The sequence below is a fragment of the Zonotrichia leucophrys genome, chromosome 8, assembly GCF_028769735.1.
Source record: "Zonotrichia leucophrys gambelii isolate GWCS_2022_RI chromosome 8, RI_Zleu_2.0, whole genome shotgun sequence".
Lineage (NCBI taxonomy): Eukaryota > Metazoa > Chordata > Aves > Passeriformes > Passerellidae > Zonotrichia > Zonotrichia leucophrys.
Window position 1 is genome coordinate 3,993,665 of NC_088178.1, and position 24,558 is coordinate 4,018,222.

General features: G+C 44.6%; 1 protein-coding gene across 4 annotated transcripts in view; it reads right to left on the reverse strand.

Moving 5' to 3' along the window:
* RASAL2 (RAS protein activator like 2) overlaps positions 1-21,093 on the reverse strand; it is a 163,744-nt gene extending 142,651 nt beyond the window's left edge. For 3 of the 4 annotated variants that reach the window (XM_064719247.1, XM_064719245.1, XM_064719244.1), the window contains exon 1: positions 20,823-21,093. In XM_064719247.1, the coding sequence (XP_064575317.1) occupies positions 20,823-20,982 (160 nt within the window). In that variant the 5' untranslated portion in view covers positions 20,983-21,093. Of the gene's footprint in view, positions 1-20,361; positions 20,441-20,822 lie in introns of those variants that run through there. The other variant, XM_064719248.1, reaches the window with a different exon arrangement.
* Between the last annotated feature and the right edge of the window lie 3,465 nt (positions 21,094-24,558).

Genomic DNA, 24,558 nt, shown 5'->3' on the forward strand with positions numbered 1-24,558 from the left:
ACCAAGGATGCCTAATCAAATGGGACAGCACTCAAACAAACGTGCCCTAGGCTGCAGCACATTATCATTCTTTATTCTGCATGGGGCAAAAATAATCCTTGAGGCTGGTCAGGAAAAGGAGCTGGGACAATGTTTGATCACAAAAATAAAATCCAAAATTTAAACAGAGCTGAAATTAGGAAAAAAAGTAACTTCTAATCAGTTTTGACAGAGGGTTCCAGTCTCCTCTGGACCTGTAAGCCACCTTTCCCTGTATCTTGTCTCCAACAGCAGGTGCAGCCAGGTAGGATATTGCTGTAAGTCCATGATAAAATGCCATTTGTCCTTGCAAACACGAATATTCATCAATTCTGCCTGCAGATAAAACAATAAATGTTTGCTCCCACAAATGGAGGCGATGTTATTTAAACCATGATCTATCCCAGTAAATCCAAGCCAGATGGGGCAGGATTCAGGGATAACTGAAGTTGCTGTGGTTATGATAAGGGAATCAGAGTGACAGAAAGCCTCGTGCTGGGAAGTGTAGGATCTGGTAGATCTGCATTTGCTTCATGGAGATGAATGTCCCACAAATACACTGTTCAAGGTCAGTGAGCAGAACAGTTTGGAGGTAAGGGGTCCATCCTGAAAGAGGGGACCCAAATTCCTGGGTAGCTGTTATACCAAGGAGCATCCACAGAGACTGGCAGGTCACTGCAAACAAACCTGATGTAAGTTTTTGACAAATCTTATTTCTCTCTCTGTCTGGAAACACCAAGTAAAAGTTTGGGGGAAAGGCGGAAAGCAGGAGAGAAAACACTCGCATCTCTCAGGTCATAAGAAATAGAGGGAAAGTATATTCAAAGTTAAATTTGAATAATATTTTTCTTTAGAAAATTAACAGTGATACAGTGTCTGTGATTTACTGATACCAAGTACACACAAAGTAACTTAAACTTTTCCATCTCATATAATCAAAATTCTGTTGAAATGAAGACAGGATTAAAATATACTGTACCTCCAGCTCCAACTTGGCTACAGCTTACTTAAACTGTTGGGGTTTTTTGAGCCAGCACAGAAAGAGTCAAAGGTGTTAACAGAAAAGTCAGACTAGTACTCTGTGACCAGGAAAGCCAAATGCATCCCCTCCAGCAAAGGCTGACAGAGCCATTACTCAGGCAAGGCTTCAGATAAGGCACCACTGGAGTGGAGTCCCAGCATAATGCAGGGGTCCCTGCTCTTGGTTCATCTACCACAGCTGTTAATACAGTGGGGAAAAGAGAAACAAAAGAATAGAAAAGAAAAGAAGGCAAGCTTGCGTGAACTATTTCTGCAAAAAAATAGATGCACACAGGCCACATTAAGATGATGTTAAAAACCTGGCATTTTTCTAATGAGCCAGTATTTTAAAGATGCTATCTGAAAGAAGGATCAGACTAAAAAGGCTGCAGGGCAAAAATGAAGACATGAAGAAACCAATCACATGTATATTAACTAAGGCAGGTGCCAAAACTTACTTAAAATGCTTAATTGCACAGGTAAAACTAGGGTAAAATTTAAGTGCCCAGGTTCACTGAACAGAATCTGTACAATTTCAGGCATGAGAGATGCTGTGCATCCACTTTGTATCCTACTGTCAGTCTGCTTTCTAATTGTGTACCTTCAAACCCCAACTCTGCTGATAGCATCTTGCTGAACTTCTAACAGCGACTTTTATTTTCCCACTTGAGAAAAATCTTTTGAGTACAATAACAAAGCAATTCCTTTACACACACTATTTCTTACTTCAGCATCACCCTATGAACTTCAGCCTGCTGATAATATTAATATCAGTGTTACTAAAGGCTTAGAGCCTGCAAGAGGAAAGACAGCCCCTTTTTTTGGGCTTTGTTTGGAGTAAATGAGGAAGAAGCTGAGATACTATAAGTTGAAACCAAGGACAGAAAAAGCATAGAATGAGTACACGTTGTATAGCTTAAAATAAGCAAAAAATATTACTTCCTCATGGTCAACCTTCAGATCCAAGGAGAAGGAGGGGAAAAAAAAAAGTCTCATTCCAACAGGAAATGAAGGTCAAAACCACTGAAATCAACAACTTAACATTTGAGATGGGGAAAAATAAACATATTGTTATTGATGTTCAGAGGGACAGGGTCAACAGGCAGCAGCAGTTTCCTACACCACTTGTTAGAAACATGGCAAGTTTAAAAGGCCACCATATTTGTATGTATTTATGCCTTCACTGATTTTATACAGCAAAATTGCAATTAAACTAAAATGGAAAAACAATGAACAGCTCAAGCTTCGAAAAACAACCTTCTAAACCGGTTTTCATCACATCTCCTGATTTAATGGTTGGCGTGACATGTCAGAAGTAAACGAGCTTCGTGTAATTATCATGTCTCCTGCTTGATCTCTGTCTTCCTCAAACACTACTAAAAGAGCAAAAACATTGCTTAAAATACAAGTGCAAGGAGCATTTCATCTTTACAGCAAAACCTGTTTTTTCTGGTCTTATCATGAGAGGTGCTTTTACTCCTATCTTCCATCTTTACTACTTTTATCCACGCTGATGTTGAAACACTGTAAAAGTGTGCAGCAGGTCACAGGCTTAAGCACTGCTCTTTTCTTCCTCCCTTTTTCCAAAAGTTTCTTAGAAACCATTTCTTCCTGCAGCAATGAATCTGTTCCTCTGCACCAGACTGGAATTCCGAAGCCTCTTTGTTTGCTCCCTCATTTGCACACAATCCCCAACCCCCTATTTTTAAAATAGTGCAGTTCTGAGAGTGTTCAATTTCTTAATAAGCTGTCACTGGAAAAGCCTCAAGACAGCAATAATGCTGACACTTACCAGCAACCAGGTAGTTTCAAAAAAGAAAAAAAATAAAACCAAACAATATCTAGACTTTGCTATCCTCAGTACTAAAGGATGTAATCACTTCAAAAGTGTCATACATTTTATCCATGCTTTATTTCTGTTACAGAGGTTTTGATAGGAGGCTTTGACAATTATTACATTATTCTTATGCTGTTTTCTTAGTTCAGTAAATTTAGCTAGTGCATTTAATGCATCTTTAAAAACAGGTCTCCCACCCCCAAAGCCTAAACAGCAAAAAAAGGGAGGTGAGGGGAAATCATATGCAGAAAAGGGATAGGTTAGAAAAAAGATCAGCTTTACACACTAGAATTGTTGATTATGCCACTATTTTGCAGGGAGATTTTATTTTGATTTCAAATGCTCACCTAACCTTCCCATACACAGCTTTCAGATCTAATAACTAGTGTGCTGCAACTCTTCTACTTGCTGACAACGAGCTTGGGAGAGTGAGAGACACAGAAAAAATGCTCAAGGCACCAGGACAGATATTCAAAGCTACTGATGGGAAACAAACCAGGGAAGCAGGAGCTTTGGACAACATACAGAGCAGGAGATTGTCATAGAAACTGAGCCAGGACAGGTCTTGGATGCAAATAAGGGATCCCAGAGGATGTATGCTGTGACCATGCCTAGAGCAGTACAACATTTTTTGACATTTCTGCTGCCACCCCTGAGCTGTGAGTGAAGAAAAGCAATATCAGAATGCTGAGATGCAAGACTCATACTGATGTGGTGCAACAGCCTGAAACTCCACCAGCTTCAAGAAGCTGGCAGTAGTCTTGAGCTATAAAACCATAGAATGGTTTGGGCTGGAAGGGACCTTGATGGTCACTTACAGCCCCTTGCTGTGGGCAGGGACACCTTCAAATATCCCAGGGTGCTCCAAGCCATGTCCAACCTGGCCTTGGAGCAGCCACAGCTTCTCTGGGCACCCTTCTCTTCCCCACCTCACAGGGAAGAGTTTTTATTTTACATCTAATCTAAGCCTGCTCTTTCATTTTGAGCCCATTTCTCCTTTACCCTATCATTCCATGTTCTTGTAGTAAATAGTGTCTGTCCATCTGTCTCGTGGGCTCCCTTCAGGCACTGAAGGCCACCATGAGGTCACCCCAAAGCCTTCTCTGCTCCAGGCTGAACAATCCCAATTCCCTCAGCCTTTGCTCACAGCAGGGCTGCCCCATCCCCCTGATCATCCTGGTGCCTCTGGATACTCCACCAGGTCCTTGTCCTTCCCCTGCTGAACCCTACAGCAGAAGGCAGCTCTGCACAGATCCCTAATCCCAACAAATCCCTGCCATCTAACAATGCTCTACTCCTACTTTCTAGATTCCCTCAGCCTTTCAGGCACAGCATGAGCAGAACACAAGGCTTTAGTTATTATTGTCAGCAAATAACACACATACCAAACCAAACTGCAGCACCAGCCTCCTTGTTCAAGGTGCTGGATGTTTGCTACAGCAAACTGTTTTCCAGACAACTAAAAGATTTAAATAGAATATGATGTGACTTCTTTGCATTGACTACTAAATAAAATTAGAAATTCAAAGTTCTCAAAACTCCCCGAGTGCTTTCTGGGAACACCCCAAAATGCACAGAGAGAAGCTGCTGAAGCAGCATAACCTGGAACATGAAATTAAAGTGGAAATACCTATAAGCATTCTTGTAAACAGATCATGCATGGCTGATTGGGATAGAGGCTGATGTCAAAGAGCAGATAACCTACTGAAATATTCAGCTGCTGAGGAGATGAGGGAAGGAAAGGCTATTAAAATGTTTATTATGGTAATCAGAGAAATTAATTTGAAAAAAATCAGCTCCCACTATACAAGCCTCATAATGAGCTTATAGCCTAAACACTGATGCTTTGTCAGATTAAGCAGACTTTCTTCCTTTGTATTTTTTGATGTGATATAGCTACATGCTGGGTTTTTTCTTTAAAAGACATCTTCAATATTCTATTACCAGAGAAATAGGGCTGAAAGACAGAAGTGTCAGCCTTTGAAAGGCAACAGGATTTAAAAATGAACTGAGGGGAAAACATGTCCTGTTATCTGTTAATATGAGACCTTTTAATTTTTTTTTAAAGCAAGTTAATGTCATTTTACAGTTCAGAACTTGGGTTACAGAGATAACAGGATTTACATGATCATGACAATTTTTAAAATACCCCATCACTGTTACTAAATTTTACTTGTCCTGCAGACAAGTCAAAGCAATTTTCTACTTGTCAGAGATGATAAATCAGTTGTTGGGTGACACTGACAGGTGGATTTGTCAAATCTCCCATGAAGAGCTTTGGGCTCTGCTTTCAGGCTGCCTGTGAACCCCTGAGAGGGCAGTAACACAATTGATTAAGACAGATTAGGAAAAGTTTGGCTTTTTAGGGCTGCTGCCCCTTTCCCCACTTCCCTGGCATTTTTCTTTCTGCTTTAGCATCCAAGTGGGTGCACAGCATCAAGCTGCTGCTGGGTTTTATTCTAGCACTTCACCCACAGAATTCCAGTTAAAAGTAGAACAGTTTAAAAAAAACCCTCCAAACCACACACTGCATTTGAAAATACATTATTTGGTTTAAAAATAACAATTTCTCTTCAAGACAAAGGGATACCTTCAGAAAGATAAGAATCAAATCCCATTTCTTCTCTTCATTTTGTTTGCTACTACATAAGTTACTCAAAAGAAACAACTGGTATTTGAGTGAGAGCAAAGAAGCTACGGCAAAGATGTGTGAATGGAAGCTCATACCTTGTGTGTACCAGCCACAAATAAAAAAATCCACTTACTGAGAGTAAAGGTGGAAATGTTCTAGTGAAATACTTCATGTACTGACATTAAACGAGTTTGACAAGACAACTGAGCCAAGCTGCTCCCTTTTTAGCCCTTTCTTCACAAAATGAATGAGAGTGGTGTTAATATTCTGTCTGGGCTGCACATCTAAATTTTGTTTGGGAGCCATGGCAGGTGTAGCAGAGAGACTAATTTGGAAAAATAACAAGCTACAGATAGTAGAAATTAGAAAATGCAGAATAGGAAATGTTCTTTCCTAGTAGCCTTGGGAGCGACACCCCTTGGGCACTGGGGTGATGCTCCAGTGCTCTGCAGAGACTTTCCTGATGCAAAGAGAAATACAAGCAGCAGTTGACACTGGCCCAGCAGATAAGAAAAGATGGGAAGCCTCAAAGTGAAGCCCAGAGGTAGAATCTCAAATGGAAGGCTCCTCCCAGGCAAGGGAGTCTGTCCAGGAGCCATTGAGCCCCACCTCATCTTACACACCTTTCATACAGACCTTGGAGTTGGGTTTGACCTCTGGGACTTGCTGTGCTCCATCTCCAGGACACTGCAGCCATGGCTTCCCTGGCAGAACTCTGCTGAGTTTGGCATGGAATTCCACTGCTCTGGAGTTCAGAGAAGCAGGGGATGCAATTTCCATCCTGCCATACAAAATGTAAGCTACTTCCCAACTAAAAAAAGGCAACTCCCTACTCATGAGCTTGTTCCCCGAACACCTGAAAAGAATAAGGTTTTTAATTGCATTTTCTGTCACCCAAAGAATTTGCAGGTTTCAGATGGAGCATTGGTTTTGCTGTGTCCTAGGGTAACATTTGTACTGTCCTCTGAATATCCACATTCAATCCTCAAGGTTAAGGACTTTTTTATATCATTTTGACAGGAAGGTGGTTCATCCTTAACCCTGAGCTGTTGTAAAGCAGGTCTTCTTCCTGCATGTTATGCTCAGCGTTACAGTAAGTGGGGAGAAAGACATTCCCAGCCACTGACAGAGCCTGAACAAACTGCCTGGCAGCAGCACTCAGTTCCCTGCATTCCCATTTATCCAGGGCTGAGTCAGAGCTGCCTCCCCCCACTGAAAGGAGGCAGTGTGGAAATGATGACAAACTGTTTCAGAGGCTACAAGATGAACTAAGACCTTTGGCATTAGTGTAATGCAGACACAATTCTAATTCCAATAAAGTCATTTATTGGAGCTGCTAAGTGCAGCTGTTCTGCCCTCACTGTGCTACGAGCAGCAAGAGTGAAGCTGAGGGGTGAGGCAAAGAAACCAAGAGGGAAAATGAAATAAATCATTTGGAAAACAGCTGGACAGTAAAAAGGCCAGCCCTTAGGCTGGAGAGCTACTCTAGATTTACACTCCCATTAAGATGAATCTAATTGCCATTTGGGTAAGCAAGCTACATTTTAAAAGACATGTGTCTTTTAAAATTAATTTGCAGTTATTTCTAAAGATAAGCTGTAACTGGAATGATATTTTTGCCAGAGAATCCAGAGCAGAGTTGCTCAGTGTCTTTAGAGGAAAAAAGTTTATTCCTTGGAAGAGCTGTGATTCCCCATGAAAAATTTCTGAGGATTTCTTTCTTGCATGAATAATTTATGTGCTTTGGTAGTCATAGTATTAGAGAGACAATTATGAACAGGAGATAACTCTTCAATTTTAAAAGTTGTTACTAATTCAGGCTTCATTTGTACTACTGTGGAGGAAAGAAAATCATACTAACCACTCTCCTCCTTCCTGCTGTCACAGGAAAATTGTGCAAAGCACAGAGCCAGCCAATATCCCTTTTAATCCTAAACCAACAGCATTCAGACTGCAATATGAGTTTCAAGGAAAAAAAAAGTGAAAAAAAAACCACAGAGGAATAATACCCATGGTGGCTCATCAGAATATTAAGGAGATTGCAGATTGTCAAAGCTCTGGAATCAGATGCTGATAATTCAGAGCTCCTGCCCAGCTCAGATTCCAAGCAACAAATCTATTCTGCACGTGTTGGGGAATAGATTTGCATTCATTGTTTCCTATATGCTGATGAAGGGAAAGATTTAAAAAAAACCCAAGGTATGAAACTCGGTAGCTATCCCTCATGGGCACCAATGTTTCACTTGCTTTGCTGGATATTTTAACCAGAGAAAAAGAACATCCTAAAAAGCCCCAAACCACTAACAGCTTTCACATGCCATGCCTCTGGAGCAGCATGGCCTCTTGTACCAAGCTTGCTTCCAACAAAAACAGCACCACCCCGCCTGCACCCAGCATCCTGCTGGCAGGAAACATGGAGACATGGATGGTGTACCCAGAAATCCACTGGGGCTCTCCAGCTGGCACCCCCACACTTGCTGAATTCTGCATTTTCTCCCCAATCACACGTAGCTCCTTTAACCTCAGAGCCCTGGTAATGCTCAGCACAATGCCAGAGGTTGCCTTTTGAGGCAAATGACTCCATTCAGCTGTATTTTTAGCCCCCCAGACTCTTCCAGGACTCCATTTACAAGCAAAACTCCACCTCCTGTTTACAGCAGCACAGGAGCCCACAGCTGGTTAGACACAAGGCAGCAAGGGAGGCAGGGAGGATTCTGAATTACAGCAGTGGCTACCACAACATCCTTCTCCTCCTGTACTGGTGAGCATCTCTTGTGGTTCAAGCTCTCCCTTCACCTTCTGGTAAAGGTTTGCCTAAAAGGCTTAAGGGCACTCTGCACCCAACCCCAGATGAGCAAAGACAAGTTCAACTCCAGACCCCAATGGGAGCTCAATGTCACCTTGGTTGAAATTCCTTTGACATTGACACACACAAAAACAATTTCCCTCATGGCCTGAATTGCTGTTCCAAGCAAAAATTGTGTAGTTAAAATTAATAGCATGCTCATTTTATAACACAGTCACACACACACAGAGCTGGCTAATGTTTGCTGGAAACCAAAAAGCCACCAAGGTTCCAGAAAAAGGACTGGAGTAGATTTTTCTTTTGGGTAACCCAAGTGAAATGAAGCAGGGAGAAAAGCAGCCACTTTTATGAGATGATGATTACAAATGCTGCATCAGCTCTGTGAAATTACAGGAGTGAATTATTTTTTTCCAATGAGGTATTAATCCCCCTATAAGACTTAGCTAAATGTTACATATCTGCTGAAAACTGCACATCTGCATCACACTAACTGTTTTGAAGTGTCCCCACAAAGAAGTAAACACACACCTCCTGCCCCAGATAAAAAGCAAAGGCACCACTAATTGAAGAGAGATAGAGCCTCAAACTGATTCACCACCAGTGGAAACTACAGAGAAAACCACAAGGAGCAACACAGATGAACACCCCAAAATGAGTAAAAGGAGTAAGAACTGGGATGTTGCTTCCTCCAGCTGTGTAAGTGCTTGAGTAACAAGCACATGACATACTGCAGGGCCCTGCAGGGACAAGAGGCCAACACAATGCCCCTAAAAGCCACAGGGCTGGCCAGTTCCATCGTGAGTAATGAGAGCTCCAAGGAAACACAGGCATTTCCTTCCCTAATTCTCCAAACACCCAGCTCCAAGGTCTCAAAGTGGTCAGCAACATCTCGGTAAGGAAAGCACCCAAAAGTCAATTACATCATCTGCCCTGGCTGGAAGCAGAAGGCCACTCAGGCTGGTCCAGTTTTCATAAACTGGCTAGTGAGCTTCCAGCATTTCTCATGGAAGGCACTTCCTTTTGGAAGGGAATGAAAAAAGCAACCTTAAAGCAGAGAAAGTAGGTCACAAAGAAGCCACATCAATAAAGTCTGGAAACAAAACAGGGAGGGATACTGTGTCAGCTACAGAATTGGGTGGTTCTTCTAAATGGAAATCAGAAGTACAGCTAGAACATCTCAGCTGGTAACCTGATGAAACAGATTAACTACACTCCAAGTGATACATTACAGCTTTTCCTCTAAGTCTCCTGCAAAGCCACTCTTAAGTTTTTAACTTAATTGCATGCTTTTTAGCCTGAACTCGTGATAACCCTTCTGAACTCCACCAGCAACAATAGCAGTCTTGACAGCAAAGATTTATGTTACTGGGAATCAACCTCCCACCACCCCTCTGTCACCACAGCTTTCATGTGAGACTCATCCCAAAGCTTTTTCAGAGCCATCCAGGTAGAGACTGAACTGCAAACAGATGTGGTGGTTATGTTTTACAGTTTTACATATGTCAGCCAAGAGATCTCACGGCCTGGCCAGCAGATGCCAGTGGTAATCTTGCAAAGATGGCTGTAAAATCAGCCTGAACACACAGAAAACCAGGGCCCAGCAGTCCACTCTCACCTTTTTTTCTCCCAGAATTAAGTGAAACATCAAAGCTAATGCAACCTGTAATCAGAGCCAGTATTTCCTCAGCATGGAAGCAGCAGGCTGATTTAATTCTTGGCACCTTTTTACAGGAACACCTATGTGCTCAAAGGGGAAGCCACCTTAACTCCTACCAGAGCACTTGCTGTGTCCCAGGCTGTCTGGTTTCCAACCCATTCTGAGAAGAGATTTGGACCACTGCAAAGAAAACAGTTACTCTCTTTTGATACTAGCAGCTATTGCTCTTCAAATTATCCACAAAGAAAGGGATAATAATCTGTTTTTATAAAAATATGTAACTCAAAATATAGGACTAAGGAAAAAGCCTCCTTCTAGTTACGTACAACTCACAGTTGCTTACTGGCTCCCAAATGTAATAATTAGGTATGACCAATATTAAATCACCATTTTATATATAAGCAGCAGGTTAAAGGTGCCAAGAGAGCCAGTAAACCCAAATTACCAAAAATGCACAATTTGTACAAACTGGCCAAACACCCAGCTAAAGTCAGGATCCAGATAAATTTGAGACATGATGATTCAGGTGAATGCTGCCCTCACAGCAAACATATATTTATCACCGACAGACATGTTGCATTTTCAGACAGTTTTGTATTTTCACCCTTTTCTGGTTTAACACAGAAAAAGCAATGTATTCTGACAAAATAAAATAGCAGAAAGCAAGTTATGCCAGAATTGCAAAGATTAATGCCATTTCATACCACTTAGGTTTTCAACAATTACTACAGCATTCCTCTCGATTTTTTTCCAGCAAAGTTTCAGACATATTTTGACTTTTACAACATGCAAATTCCCCATTTGTAGCACTGGTCTGGAATTAAAAAAATATTTGCTTCCTTCTTATCATCCTTCCTTTTATCCTGTACATTCATCATTTCTGCAAACAGAGGCCATTTACTTCACATTCCTGACTTCCCTATTAGCAAGTCCAAAAAAAAAAAAAAGAAATTAGAGCAGAAAATGCTTAACTTCTGTCTGTAAAGCTTGTCTAGGCTGATAAAAATAAAACAGGCTTTCCTCCTAATTTGATTTAATGGTTATAATGATTTAATGACTATAAATTGAGAAATTAGCAACCACTGGCATCAAAATGAGGAGAGCTGAATTAGAAATGTCCAGTTCTGTAAGTACTGTCAGAGCAGTGTGAACTGAGGCCATGAACAACCACAGGAGCTTCTTTAAGCAGAGCAGTCTCCAGCCAAGGGTATGTGGAAGCAAACTGACATAAATATTTATGGCAAGACCATAAAACTTTTTTTTGCTACTTCACTATATGGGATATAAAACTCATTATCCCTAGGGAGTTGAGGCTCTTTGAAAACTTCAGTGAGCAAGGCCTGAGCTAATGGAAGGAGTTAAGGAAGGACCCCATGAAATCTGTTCAACAGGGTAATTAATCACTCCACACCTCACTGACATCCTAAGCAAGTGCTGCCAGAGAGTGAGAGAGAAAGGGACCCCATGAACCAATGCCACGTAGAAGATAAACCTTCCCAAACCTGGTTTAGAAGGATGTTGGTTTCTTTCCTGACTTCTGATTTTCCAGCATACCTATCAACTACTCACCATTCTGAACAAAAAAAAAAAAAAAGATGGAAAATAATTACAGAAACACAGCTCAAAATAGGAAATACTTGGTATTATTTGATGAGGAAGTCCAATGATTTCCTAGCAAGTGTGAGCACATTGTGTTTTGCTGCGTGATGTACGTGTTCCAGTACATTTAAACAAGTAGGAAATGCAGCAGAGGCAGCAGCTTGTCTGTACAGCTTGAGGTATAACCTCATAATGTAAATAAACATCTTCTCAGGAAGCATTTTGTCTCCTCTTCTTTCCAAGAGCCTGCACTGCACTCCTCCGATAAAACACCTAACTAATATGGAAAACTACTATGGATCAGTGAAGTGCTGGCAAAGCCAACCAAACTTGTGTTGTGCACTGGCACCTGGTCCCAAATGGCACAGGAAGGATGTTGGAGCTCAAAGGGGTTTAACCATTGTTCTGTGGTTTTCCAGCTTTCATCTGTGATGTGTTTGCTTTCCCCAGTCAGCAGTGAGGGTTACCTACCTGAAATTAATGATTAGGCACCAGCCAGCCCTGCTTACAAATTAGGGAAAGATAATGAGTGCTGGCTGTCCAACACCTTCATACCAGTGGTCCAGCCTGCTATCACTGTAATGAGACAAGTTTATTCCATTTTGAAGGCCAACAAAGCTTCACCTTTGGCTTCTTGGGGAGTAAGAAAAAAAATAAAAGGAACAAGTAGGTGCAATCACCTGAATGGAAGTCTCCCCCTCTGAGGGCATCTTGCACTGCTGATCTACAGCTCTGACAGCTAACAGGGCATTTGAGAGGATTATTAATAGTTATAGAGGTTCCAAGTAAGGCAGCAGGCTTAGAGGCACCCCAAACACAAAGCAGTGCAACCCAAGGCATGCAAGCAAAGCACTGTAGGTGTCTCAGGAGATCTGGCTTCTGTTGCCAAGTTTCTTGGATGTCCTTGGACAAGTTATCTGACCTATTTGTGCCTCATTTCCTCACCTTCTCAGCTCAGAGCAGCCCTCTCAAATAAAACCAATAATGCTTTGGATGCACTCATACAAGAAGGCAATGAATGGTGCAAGCCAGTGAAACTGATCCTCCCTTAACCCTGATGGAATTGTTAATAAAGCAGTCACCATTTGTCAAGACAAAATGGAACAGAAAACTGAAGCAAAGCCATCGTTTAATTTCCAAATGAGATTCAGGGACTGCATTCAGCCCTCCCAGCCTCTGCTGCTTTGCACACATTTTCCTGGAAGCCTCATAGCACACACTGTGCTGAGTAGTGCAGCATCTGTCCCCTATCTTGTTGAGACCAGTATCAGAGCACTAAAGAGTCAGCTAAATGAGGGTGTGAATTACCTACGCTTATCTCAAGCCAATCCACTGACTCACGTAATGAGATCCTGAAAAAGCAAGCAGGTTTTTAACTCTGTCCTGCAGAAATCCCTCCAGAAGTGCCAAATCCACCTATATTTCCTCCAAGCCCTTACTAGCAAAAGATGATGTACATCCCAAGAGGAGAAACGTAGTTACACTGTTGTATTCCATGTAGAACTTCAAGTTCCTCTGTGAGGGATCTCCAAAAAAAATGGATGTGACATAAATTTCCAGGCTTTCCAGCTTACTCAGCCTAACCCTGAAGACTGCTATTCCAGAGCTGGGGAACACCAGAGCTCTCTCAGGAGAGCATGAAGTTGTTGTTGGTGCAGTTTGGTTCACTGCCATCCCGTGCCTGTCCCACAGACCCCACTGCTTTAAGTGTCCTGCCTTTCCCCACACAAAACATCTCCTCTTGAAGCCCTAGAAAAAAAGAACCAAAACATCTCCTCCTGAAGCCCTAGAAGGTGGTAGTGGACATCCAGCATTTCTTACACATTATGTGGATGCAATGGACACAAAATGCTTATTCCTAGGAAGTTTTGTCTCCTTGTTGGAAATTTCAAGTCAAAACCCAAGTAATGTTTCTCTTTTTCAATGCCCTGCCTCCCAGTACCTTGCTTCAATCCCCTGCTACCAGAGTTGAGAGCTTTCTCAGACTGAATGCTAGAGTCCACCTGAAGCAATTTCCCACACTCTTTTCATGCCATCCAGACTGAGAACAGGACCAAGGTGAAGAGGTTCTGCTGAATCTCTTGGACTGTTGCTGTGAAAGCCTAAGGCTGGGAGGGATTAAGTCTGAGATCATTTTTAGTCACAGATTCCTCAACACTTCTTTTCCTCTCATCACAGCACCGATTTCCATTCCCACACCGCCTTGGAAGCTGGGACTGAATGCACACAATCCCCTCCCAGCTCCTGATACTGCACCGTGTAATCCTCCATCCACTTTCAAACACATTTGCCATTTTTCATGTTTGCTGTATCCTTTATTCTCTGGTCCTGGCTACAAATTCCAAAAGACAAGCAAAGCGGCCTCTGTCTATACGGCACCAAGCACATCTACAGCGCAGCACTGTGTAAATAAAATGAATTATCTTAAGACAGAAAAAACCGGGGTATTTTCAATTAAACCATTAACAGCCAAGAATGCAGACGCAGCAATAGAAGAAGAGAAAAGGTGCCTGCAAGTTTTAATCAAGGCAGAAACTCACAGAGAAGCATATGCATTCTTATGCAAATCTACACCAGACGCATCGCACATCTGCTGAAATGGGTGTCGTTTTCCCACAGTTTGCAGAATTAATGTGTTTAACTAAGTGCCTGCCAGTGCTTGCAGTGTAAGAGCTAATTTCTAATGGGGTATTCCCAGTTGGAAAAAAAAAATCCCTTTAGATAATAAAGGATCTAAATCCAGGACTTGGTTTTACATTTACTTAAGTGCAAAGACCCCTTCACCTCCAAGAGCTCCTTGCTTGCACTGCTCCAGCTTGCTTTACAATTAAAAATAATCCCGACTCTTAGAGAAGAGCCTTTCTACATTTTTGTGACCTTTGGAAACCCTATTAAAGAGAATGGACAAATGCTATTCCCTCCTGATCAATTTTATAAAGGTTTTCTGAGATAGGAGGGTGTCAAAACACACAAAGAGATTTGAGAGAATTTTACAAACCAAAATGCAGCAATATTTCTTTTCACTTGGTTACTTTCCTTGCAGATGCAATTTGTATTTCCATGATTACTATGTGTCTTCACAGAGGATTTTGAAAGAATTCAGATGAGATCTTAACTTCTGACCCTGAGGCTAAAAAGGCATATATGTCAGAAAATACCAAAGTCTCAGCTATTTTTTATAAAAATCTATAAATATTAGTTAAAAGGAATCCATGATCTCATAATAAGTCAACAGGTCACAGTTATGCTCTTCTTATCTTCCCCTTTTTTTTCCCCTATTGTTTAAAAATAGGAAACAGCACCACATGAAAATGTTCAGCCAGAGATAAATCGTGTGACTGAAACACAGGAGTCAGGAAACCAGTGTTTTAAAATAATGTCATCCTCATTTTCCCCAGCATACTCTGGTATTGTTGATGCCTCCAAATATTTAAGTGACTTAATAAATTAGTAACCCAGGCAACCTTGCAACAACACAGCCAGCTGAAGGAGTCCAGCTAAAAACCCCCCCCCCCCCCCAAAAATTTAAAACTTCATTTATGTATAAACTCCTGTCAGTGTCCCTTATAAAGAGGAAAGGCAAGCAGATTTAATGTCAAAGGGCTGATTATGCAATAAGATTCTGGAGTAAAGCAACCAAGGAGCAAACAGGCTGTGTCCAGCCACTCCAAGTCACCTCTGTCACTGCACAGGAGGATGGAATGAGCAGAGAGGATCTGTAATTCACCCCCTGCATGCCTGTAAGAACTCCCTGGAGTCAAACAGGGCTGCTGGAGGAGCTGTCACAGAGCAGGCATGAGCAGATCACCTGTAAGAGCACTTCACTCATCTTCTGATATTCCCTGCTGCTGGCTGCCAAGGGAAGGCAGCATCTCTGCCCTGTTTTTCATCTGTAGCAAATGCAGTCACTTAAAACCTTGGTTTTGATTAAACTCTGCCTTTTACAATGGGGCTCCAACTAAAATTCATTGTTGCTTATCAACACAACTAACAAAAGCTTTGTGCTGTCGGCATTCAACGTCTGTCCCTCACTGGGTACCTGAGGGCTGTGATAAGGTCAAACACCACCACAGCAGGCATTGTCCAAACACTCAGGAAATGACATTTCCCGCCCAACAAGGTTTATCTCCCGAGCCTGCTTTTGCACCAACTTTCTGAGTGAGTTAAAAATAAGCCTATTGATCAGAAGGGGAAGAAACGCTGGTGAACACTGACGTTCTCTCCTTTCCAACACGAGAGTGGCTGCACAGATCCCGTGCAGCTCTCCAGGGCTCTCTGCACCTTCACTTTATCTCCTGTTAAGCCTTTCCTAAAAGCAAATGTTCTCCTGCAAGGAATTGGAGATCCATACCCACTCAGAAAGGCAGTGGGATACAAACCCCAGCCCAGCTGACATCTCAAGGAGGGAAAACCTTAGTGCCAGCCATCTCACCTAGCAGATTGCCTGGCTACGAGGGTTTTATTTGCTTTTTACATTAATTACACCGTTCCCACCTCCCCCTTGTCAGGCGGCCTCTGGAGTAGTTTGTAACTGAGCTGGCGGAGATGAGCGATACGGTTTGGGAGAGGAGAGGACCGGATCCCCCCGCGTGTTCCGGGCACCCTCGGCAGGTCCTGCAGCAGCGCAATGAAGATGCCGCCACCTGGTGGGACCTGCTCGGGCTGGGCCGGAGGCCGGGGGGCAGGCGGGACCCCGGGCAGGGAGGTGGCAGCTCACACATCTCGGCAAAAGGCCGGCCAGCAGCATGAGCAGGGCTGGAGGGAAAGGATCTGCTGACAGCCAGATGCTACTCGTTACCAAAGCCTGCTGGTACCCATCCAAAGAAGGATGCTTCAGAAATGGAGAATCTTTGTGTTTTCAGCTACAACTACAAACAGTGGAATAAAATAAGAACTTAAAAAGAAAAGGTAGATAGAAAAAGCTACTTTCACAGTCATAGCAAGGCAAGCTGTAAAGAACCAGAAACCCCCTCAGAAGAGAGCTGAAATCATTAATATAAAAGAGATGAGCAAGGCAGATGACAAACTGCTGGAGTAGATAGCTCACAGAAACTGGGCTATTGAACTGAATTTCACATGATCAGGAGATGCTCCTGCTCAGTGCCCAAGCCACAGCTATTTTTTCATGTCTGCATGACACCACACACATTAGCATGGCTACAGTCCTGAGCATGAGTCTGGTATTTTCTGAGAGCCAATACTTAAAAGCCTGGAACTCAGTTCTGAGGCAGCCAAGAGATGTTTCTGTCTGCTTGCACAGGGACTGGGGCTTTCTCTGGAGTTAGAAGCTCTGTCTGCAGATTGATATCCATGAAAAGGCATGGAGCCCTTCTAGGCTGTACTTAGAGAGCCTTCTCCTCCTGCCAGCAGAAAGGGGGGTGAGGAGGGTCATTCCAGCAGTGAGGAATGTCTCCAGGCTGCCCACAGGATTAGAGGACAAGGTGATGAAAGAGTCCACATCCTATCTGCACTCGAGTTTGTACAACCACCGTCAGCTTTTAGCACTGCTGCTAAAAGAGAAAGACATTTCCTAGTCCAGATAAGGCCCCAGAGCAACAATGTCTGTTTGCAGGATGAGCACTCAAGAACAGACTCTTCCCTGTGCTATTTTTTACATATTTCAGCAACTCTTCTTTTGCAGTTTTAGCGCAGGAGCTTTTGCAGTGAGCTTAAAGCAGGCACACCATCAATGAATCTGACAACCCCATCACAGAAGTTTGCAACCTGTTTAGACACAAATTGTACATCAGGCAAAACCCAATCCTACCCCCATCACATGCAACATTTAACACCAATGTTGTGATGCTGGCTTTGGAATTCATTCCTGCAAAATCCATGGATGTTCAGTCAGCCACACCGGGCAATGTAATTGCTCTGTTTCCACAGTTAGCACTGAAAATGCTGTCTATTCAGTTATTGCCCTGCCTCCTCCTCACAAAACCTGTCTCAAAGAGCAGAGAAAAAGACCTTGAAACATGGATGGATGCTTTGAAAAGTCAGTTATCACTTTTAGAGAGGGGAAAAAAGTAAAAAAATCAAAGCATTAATCCAGGCAAGACACCTCCCCCCTCCTAGCCGTTGCACACATGCCTCGAGTCTGAATGGAAGCCGTCACCCAGAACACATGTCGATACATATTTTACAGAAACATTAGTTGTGTGTCAAAACCAGTTCTTGGAAACATCATCTAACAGCACTCACATGATTTGTGTTTCACGAGCAATTAAACCTATCACTCTGACAAGCAACTCTGCTGCTCCTGTCCACTATTCAAACATCAGCTTAGAGGAAACTAATTATATTTCAAACTCCGTCCATGGGTAAGGAAACTGTATTTCCATGATAATGTCCTGGCTAATTCACTTAAGCAGAAGCTGCTGAACCTCCAGAGCACAGAATGAAACAGCCACCCTTGGAACTAGTGCAGCTAAGGCAGGAAATGCAAAAATAGCCAGACTGTGATTTAGATCTCGTAGTGAAGTCAGACAAGACCTCAGTGTCACACTGAAATCACATCCCAGACATTGTAAAGTCCTACTGTATTCACATCACTGTCATACTGCTGGCAAGCCACAGAGCCCAGCAACGATGGGACTTCACTGCTGAACTCTTTTCTCTGTGCTAGCAGATGAAGTTTTGCAGGCTCTGCAACCAGACCAGCTCTCCCCATGGCAGTAATTGCTTCTCTGGACAGAGACAAAGTGGATGGCACACCACTGCCAAGTAGAGATGCACAGAAATAAACAGCTGTCTGTCCTGAAGTGGCTGCTGAGCTCTTTTTCTTTAAAATACATGCTTCCATTACTAGGGACACTGTTCAGACAGTCACCTTTCATTTGGAACAACAGCCCTACAAGGCAGTTCACATTCACAGAGACACGTGGAAATGAAATGCAGTGACATCAAAAGCTGCATTTCTCAGCGTGCCAGAAAACGCTTCTCCACTTTTCATGTGCTCGATATTCCTTCCCTCCCCCAGCCATTCACGGTGAAATAATTAGTGTTAGTGTTCTCATTGTTTATCAGACAATACAGACAATAAGGCTAAGCTTTCTGCTCCTGTTTTCTTTCGCTATGCTGCTGTGGTTCCTCAAACAACTGTGCAAGGCTTTACTTTTAATCCTATGAATAACACTTGTCACTCATAGGTTTGTAACCCATATTTAGCTGTGCACAAACACACTGCACATGGCACAGTTTCAGCTTGATTCATTGTCTGCAAACTTCTCCAGATGTGCTCATGCAAGGAAAAAGAAGGCTAATAAACAGGAGGAAACAAACAAATACCAGCTAATCCGATTGCAATTTCTTAGGGAAGGAGAGAAGACACTAGCACATCAGATTCTTTATGAGGGAGAGGAATAATGAGTTGTTTTTAAACACAGACTAGGAATAATTAGTTATTGTCCTTGGGCTACAAGATGTGTTTTCATGTGCTTGAAGTGCATGGTGATTTTTATAGCCTGTGAGCTAGCTGGGCCCTGTCACAGTGGATTTTCCCCATTTATCTCCACGTTAACGTCAAACTACAAGCACATCACAACATATGACTTTATCAGCAAGCAACTGTGGCTAATTTTGAAACCACATTCCTGCTTCCACTCATGGAAGATACAACCTTGGGTAACAATCAGATAGGCTGGTGCCAGACATCCTCTTCTTAAGTACATTCTCATTTTACCTTTAGAAAGTGTTCTCAACAAACAAACAATCTGAAGACAAATGGCTTTCTTTGGAACTCCTCTCAACAACAGCAGCGAGATACTTTTGCATAAGGCTGCATTTTATAGCCCCAGCTCTAGGCTGGGATTAACAAAAGCAAGGTAAGCAAGAAGCAGCAGGCTAAACAGTGCAAACTACTAAAAATCCCAAACTTCTATTACAATTAATTCTGCTAAGTATAACTTCATTCATTGATGCACCAGACAGAAAGCAGACAGACAACCTCATCCCACTGCACCAGCTTTTCAAGCTTCCAAAATAAACACAAAGGTCTTTGAACAGACCATGCTCTCCAGAAAACCTGCAGCCTGATCTTCCTCATTTGATATGTGTGAAGGCTCAGGCTGGTGGTACTCACAATAATTACCTGCCATCAGCCAAGAAATGCAGCAGAGTTGTTGCAGATAACTTATTCATGTCATCGTTGTGTTTCAGGAATAACACAGCCAGTAACAGATCAGTGACATGGGTAACAGAGAGCATTTGCTTCTAGTTTTACAGGTCAGGGAAAACCTGGAGAACCTCGTTGGGAGCCAGGGCAGGGGAGGAAGAAGAAAGGGACAATCACCAGCATAAAACATGTTAAAAAGTCCCAATAAAAAAGTGTTTTTACAAGTCCTCCATCATCATAGAAACATGGAATGGTTTAGGTTGGGACCTTAAAGATGGTTTTGTTCCAACCTCCCTGCCATGGGCAGGGACATTTTCCATTAGACCAGGTTGGTCCCATCCAACCTGGCCTTGAACACTTTCAGGGAAGAGGCAACAATAATAATATCAGACAAAGGTAACATGTGCACACACCACGACCTTTTCGAGGCTGGACCATCAAATTTGTTACAGGAGGGAAAACAAAATAATGCCTGCAGTACTCTTCACTCTGAAACGTGGGAGTAATTATCCTCAAATTACCAAGACAAACAAGAGGGAGAGACAAGGAAAAGATAAAACAGAATTTCCACAATTTAGGTGCCGATCGAGAGATAAAATCCGACTGCACTTCAGCTGGGAGCCTAAACAAACCAGAGGCCCGGCCACATAAATCAAGCTAATTTAAAAAGGTTACATACCAGGGAGAGTTTGACAAAGAAGGGGAAACAACCCCGCGTCCCGCGCTGCTGAGGACCCTAACATCCTTTTTATAAATTACAAAGGTGCCAATGTAACACAGACCAGTAAGTCTGGGGCAACGGGACCCACGGTATCAGCACCTCGCGGGCCTTTCGCAGCTCATTAATACTAATTAGATGCGGGAGTGCTCAGCCCCGCCGGCACCGCATCCCGGGCACACATCGTGCGGCTCCGGGCACACAAAGCTCGGGACGCGGATCCCAGCACCGGAGCATCCCGCACCTCGGCGGCGGGGAAGGCGTGGCCGGGGCGAGCCCGGGGCTCTGGGAGCCCGGCGGGGAGGGGGAGGCAAGGAGCCGCGGGGAATTGGGAGCTTCGGCCGCGGGGAGAAGAAGAAGAAAGGGAGAAAGAAGTTGGGGCCGGGAAGTTTTCCGCCGCTCCCCGCCCCGGCGCCCCTTACCGTAGACGCGGACCCAGCCCTGCTGCTGGCAGACCGACTCCCGCAGGACGCGGTCCAGCGCGCTGCCCGCCTCCAGCTCCTCCGAGCCCGGCTCCGGCTCCGCGAAGGGCTCTGCCACCCATGCCGCCGGCTCCGCCGCCGCTCCCGCGGCCGCCTCCATGCTGCCGTGGGGACGAGGAGGCGCCGCCACCGCCCGCGCTGCGCCCCGGCCCCGCTTCGCGTTAGTGCGGCTCCATCCCTCCCTCCTTTCCTCCCTCCCCCGGGCCGCCCCTGCCCGCCCTCCGCGTCAGCGCGGGCGGAGCCCCGCCGCCCCGCCCCGGGCCGGAGGGGAGGCGGGCGGTGGTGGGAGACTCTGCCCCCGCTGCCCCCGGAGCCGCCGGCAGCCCTTTCCCCGGCCCCCGCCTGCCCCTGAGGCCGCCTCGCTGCGCGGGGCTTCGTGTGGCAGCCCGGAGGAGTCTCAATATGGTTCCTCCTCTCAGCTCCACGGCGGCTCGGGAGAGGCGTCCCGAAGGAATACGAGTCGGGATGGTCCGGCCGGGGCCCATGCCCATCACAGCGGCCCGTGCCCCTCACAGCGGCCCATGGCACAGAGGCCCGTGCCCATCACAGCGGCCCGTGCCCATCACAGGGGCCCGTGCCCATCACAGCGGCCCGTGCCCATCACAGTGGTCCGTGCCCATCACAGCGGCCCATGCCCCTCACAGCGGCCCTTGCCCCTCACAGCCGTCCGTGCCCCTCACAGCGGCCCATGGCACAGCAGCCCGTGCCCATCACAGCGGCCCGTGCCGCTCACAGCGCCTCATGCCCCTCACTGCGGCCCGGCCCGTTCTCCCAGTCATGCCGGGGTGATGGGTCAGTCTCAAACAGCCCCGGCTGCCGTGGGGCTCCCCAGGCTCAGACCTGCGCTCACACGCCTGACCAAGACTGATAAATCTTTCATGCTCTCACACAGGCTGTTTCTCTCAGGTACATGAGGAGATGTGCTGCAGGGAAAGGAGGGCAGCTGGCTTGATGAAGTGCATTTCATTTAGGGGATTTGCGGGCTGGTTTCTCCTGAATGTGTATTTACAGACCTCCCCCAGTACATTGTGTTTCAGTTTTCTATTTCCCGTTTGTATTTTGGTGAATTTCCCAGTGCTTGAGGTACACGCTCTTTAAAAGTCTAGAATAGAACAGCTGTGAATAAAGCATGCATCCTGCAGTGTCTTTTAAATCATGGCATTATGACTTGAATTTTCAGGGAAGGTGGGCAGAGGGGTTCAGCTTGCTTTGGGTTCCATCCCTGTAATCTCTCGGACTGAGTCTGCGCCTGTCCATGATCAGTATTGACTGTGTGGGTTCACCCTAGAACTCAGATCCAGTGATAATCTCCACCAGCACAGGCTGTTTCCAGGGGCTCACCTCTGTACACAACTTAGAGGCACTAACAGTTTTTTTCAGCTCTTTATTGAAAGAGCAGTTGATTTAGTGTGGACCTGTAGCAGTTATGCTGCCATAAAGGTGCTTTAAAGTAGATAACAGCTCCCACACCTTCTAAACACACTTCTGTCATCTTGTTTTGTTTTGCAGCAGAGCAGAGCAGGCAGGTTTACATAGCAAGTTGTGGCTGAAGAACAGCAGCTTCGCTTAGGAAGGAAGAACTGCAACTGTGTGAGCTCTGCAGCTTGACAGGTCCCAGACCATTGCCTGAACATGAAGGTTTGTCTTAGGAATTGCCAAAAGCTCCTCTTGGGAGGGAACAGTGCCCTCCTGAAACACGTGAGTTGCAGTACCCTCACACCACACAGTTGTGTCTGTCATGGAAGCTGCATTAACTGTTTCAATGGAGGAAGAAAGTCCTGCCAGCCCCATGACTAATTGATGAAACCTCATTTCTGTGAGTTTCTGTCTCATGCTTGACTGAGAGCTTGACCTGAATCTTGCCCTACAATTGGGTTATTCTCTACCCAGCTGGGAGGGAGCAGGATGGGTGGGCATATGCACCCTGCTGCAATTTCCAGGCTGAGTTGGAAAATGAAGAAACCTCCTTCTTCCAAATGTTAGGTTGTTTCCTGATTGGCAGAACTGGTGTAGTCCAGTTTCCTACAGATTCATACCTGGCAGAGGGTGGACACCCTCAGTGAAGAGGCTTGTAGGATCTCACTGAGCCAGGATTAGCTCTTGCACCTTTATCCCTCTGTTTGTTTTGTTTAAAACAAACCAGTGAGTTCAGCACTTCCTGAGGTTGTAGGAGGTAAGAGACAGGACCAGGGGAAAGAAAGATTCAGTGAGTTTAATGGTGTCAGCCTCAATTCTCTGGGGGAAAAAAAGGGTCTTTAAAACTACCCTTTTAACCAGGAAGAGTTAAACCAGGATGAAATCTGGTGAGGATTTGACCTTCCACCACTGTGACAGGTGTGATTCTGCACAGAAGCAGCACAACTGGGACATCCAGTAAAATTTCCTTGCTCCTTCCCACCCTAAAACATGTTCTGCAGCGTGGTTTCCAAAGTTCTGGGAGTTGAGGGTGTGCAGGATACTCCTTCCAGAGCAGACATCTGCATAAATTGCCATAATAATACTGTAAAGCAGTAGGAAAAGCAGTTTTCCCTCCTACGTGCTCTCTACCCCTGCTCATCCCAATGTTCCTGATAATATAAAATGCACAACTTATCATATAGTGGCCACAATCCAATGAACTCCTCAAAGTTTTCCCCTCCTGCTCTCCCCACAGCCCCCTTCTTGCCTCCAGCCTCCCAGAGACATCCCCATCCCTCGCACGAGCCTGGGCTCTCTCCCTGCTGCAGGAAACTCACACAAGCAGACACAAGGGGAAAGGGGGATGAAGCTGCTTTGAGAAGCAGGAGAGGAGCTGGCCTGTAGTGAGGGAAGGATGTGGCTGCTAAGCTTCTGCCAAAAGTGGAGATTGAAAAAGCTGCCACACAATCCTGGGACAGCGTTTATACAGGAGCAGTGCAAGGCAGCAGCAACTGGTTCCCATCAAGGGAGGACTGGTTGGATCTGCAAGTAAGATCAAGCCATCCCAACAGCAAGGTCTGGAAGGACTGGCTAGTGTGGTTTCTGAAATTCACATGGCACCAGAAGACAAAATCCATTCTGCAGCCTTTATTCGTGGGGTTCAGGGCAACATAAACAATAATAAAGAGCAGGATGACTAAAATAGGAAGGCTGGTTTTGCGGGCATGACAGGAGCAAAAATAGACATATTTTATAAATAAAGATGTCCTGGAAATCAGAGACTCCCAAGTTTCATGCTCACCAGTTCAGCTGTTCTGGCTGGGGGTCTTCTCCACCAGTAGTGCTCAGGGGATTTGTGAAGGCATAAATGAGCAGTAATATAAGCACATGCATGAAATTCCCTTCGTGTAAACCAGCCCCATTAGTCAATGGACTTGTGGATGTCATTTTAACCAACAGACTCTAGTTAAATTAGGGCTGGGGGGTTGCTCAGAATAGGTTAAATCCAAGTATTTGAAGAGAGCTGCACATGTATTTTCATTAATACTGCTGTATGTGTTGTTAAAGAACTCAAAGTACACCAGTGTGGCTTGAGAAAAGAAAGCTTTTGAGCTGACCTTCTTCCAGGAGAATAAATTCATGTCTTCAGAAGTGAATAAGTCTCACTTCAGTGATCTTATCTCAAAAAAAAAAAGGCAATAAGAAAATGAGAAGAGACACGGAGGAGGGAGGTAAGGACAGTGGAAGTGATGGGATAGATACCATATGAGGAGGAAAG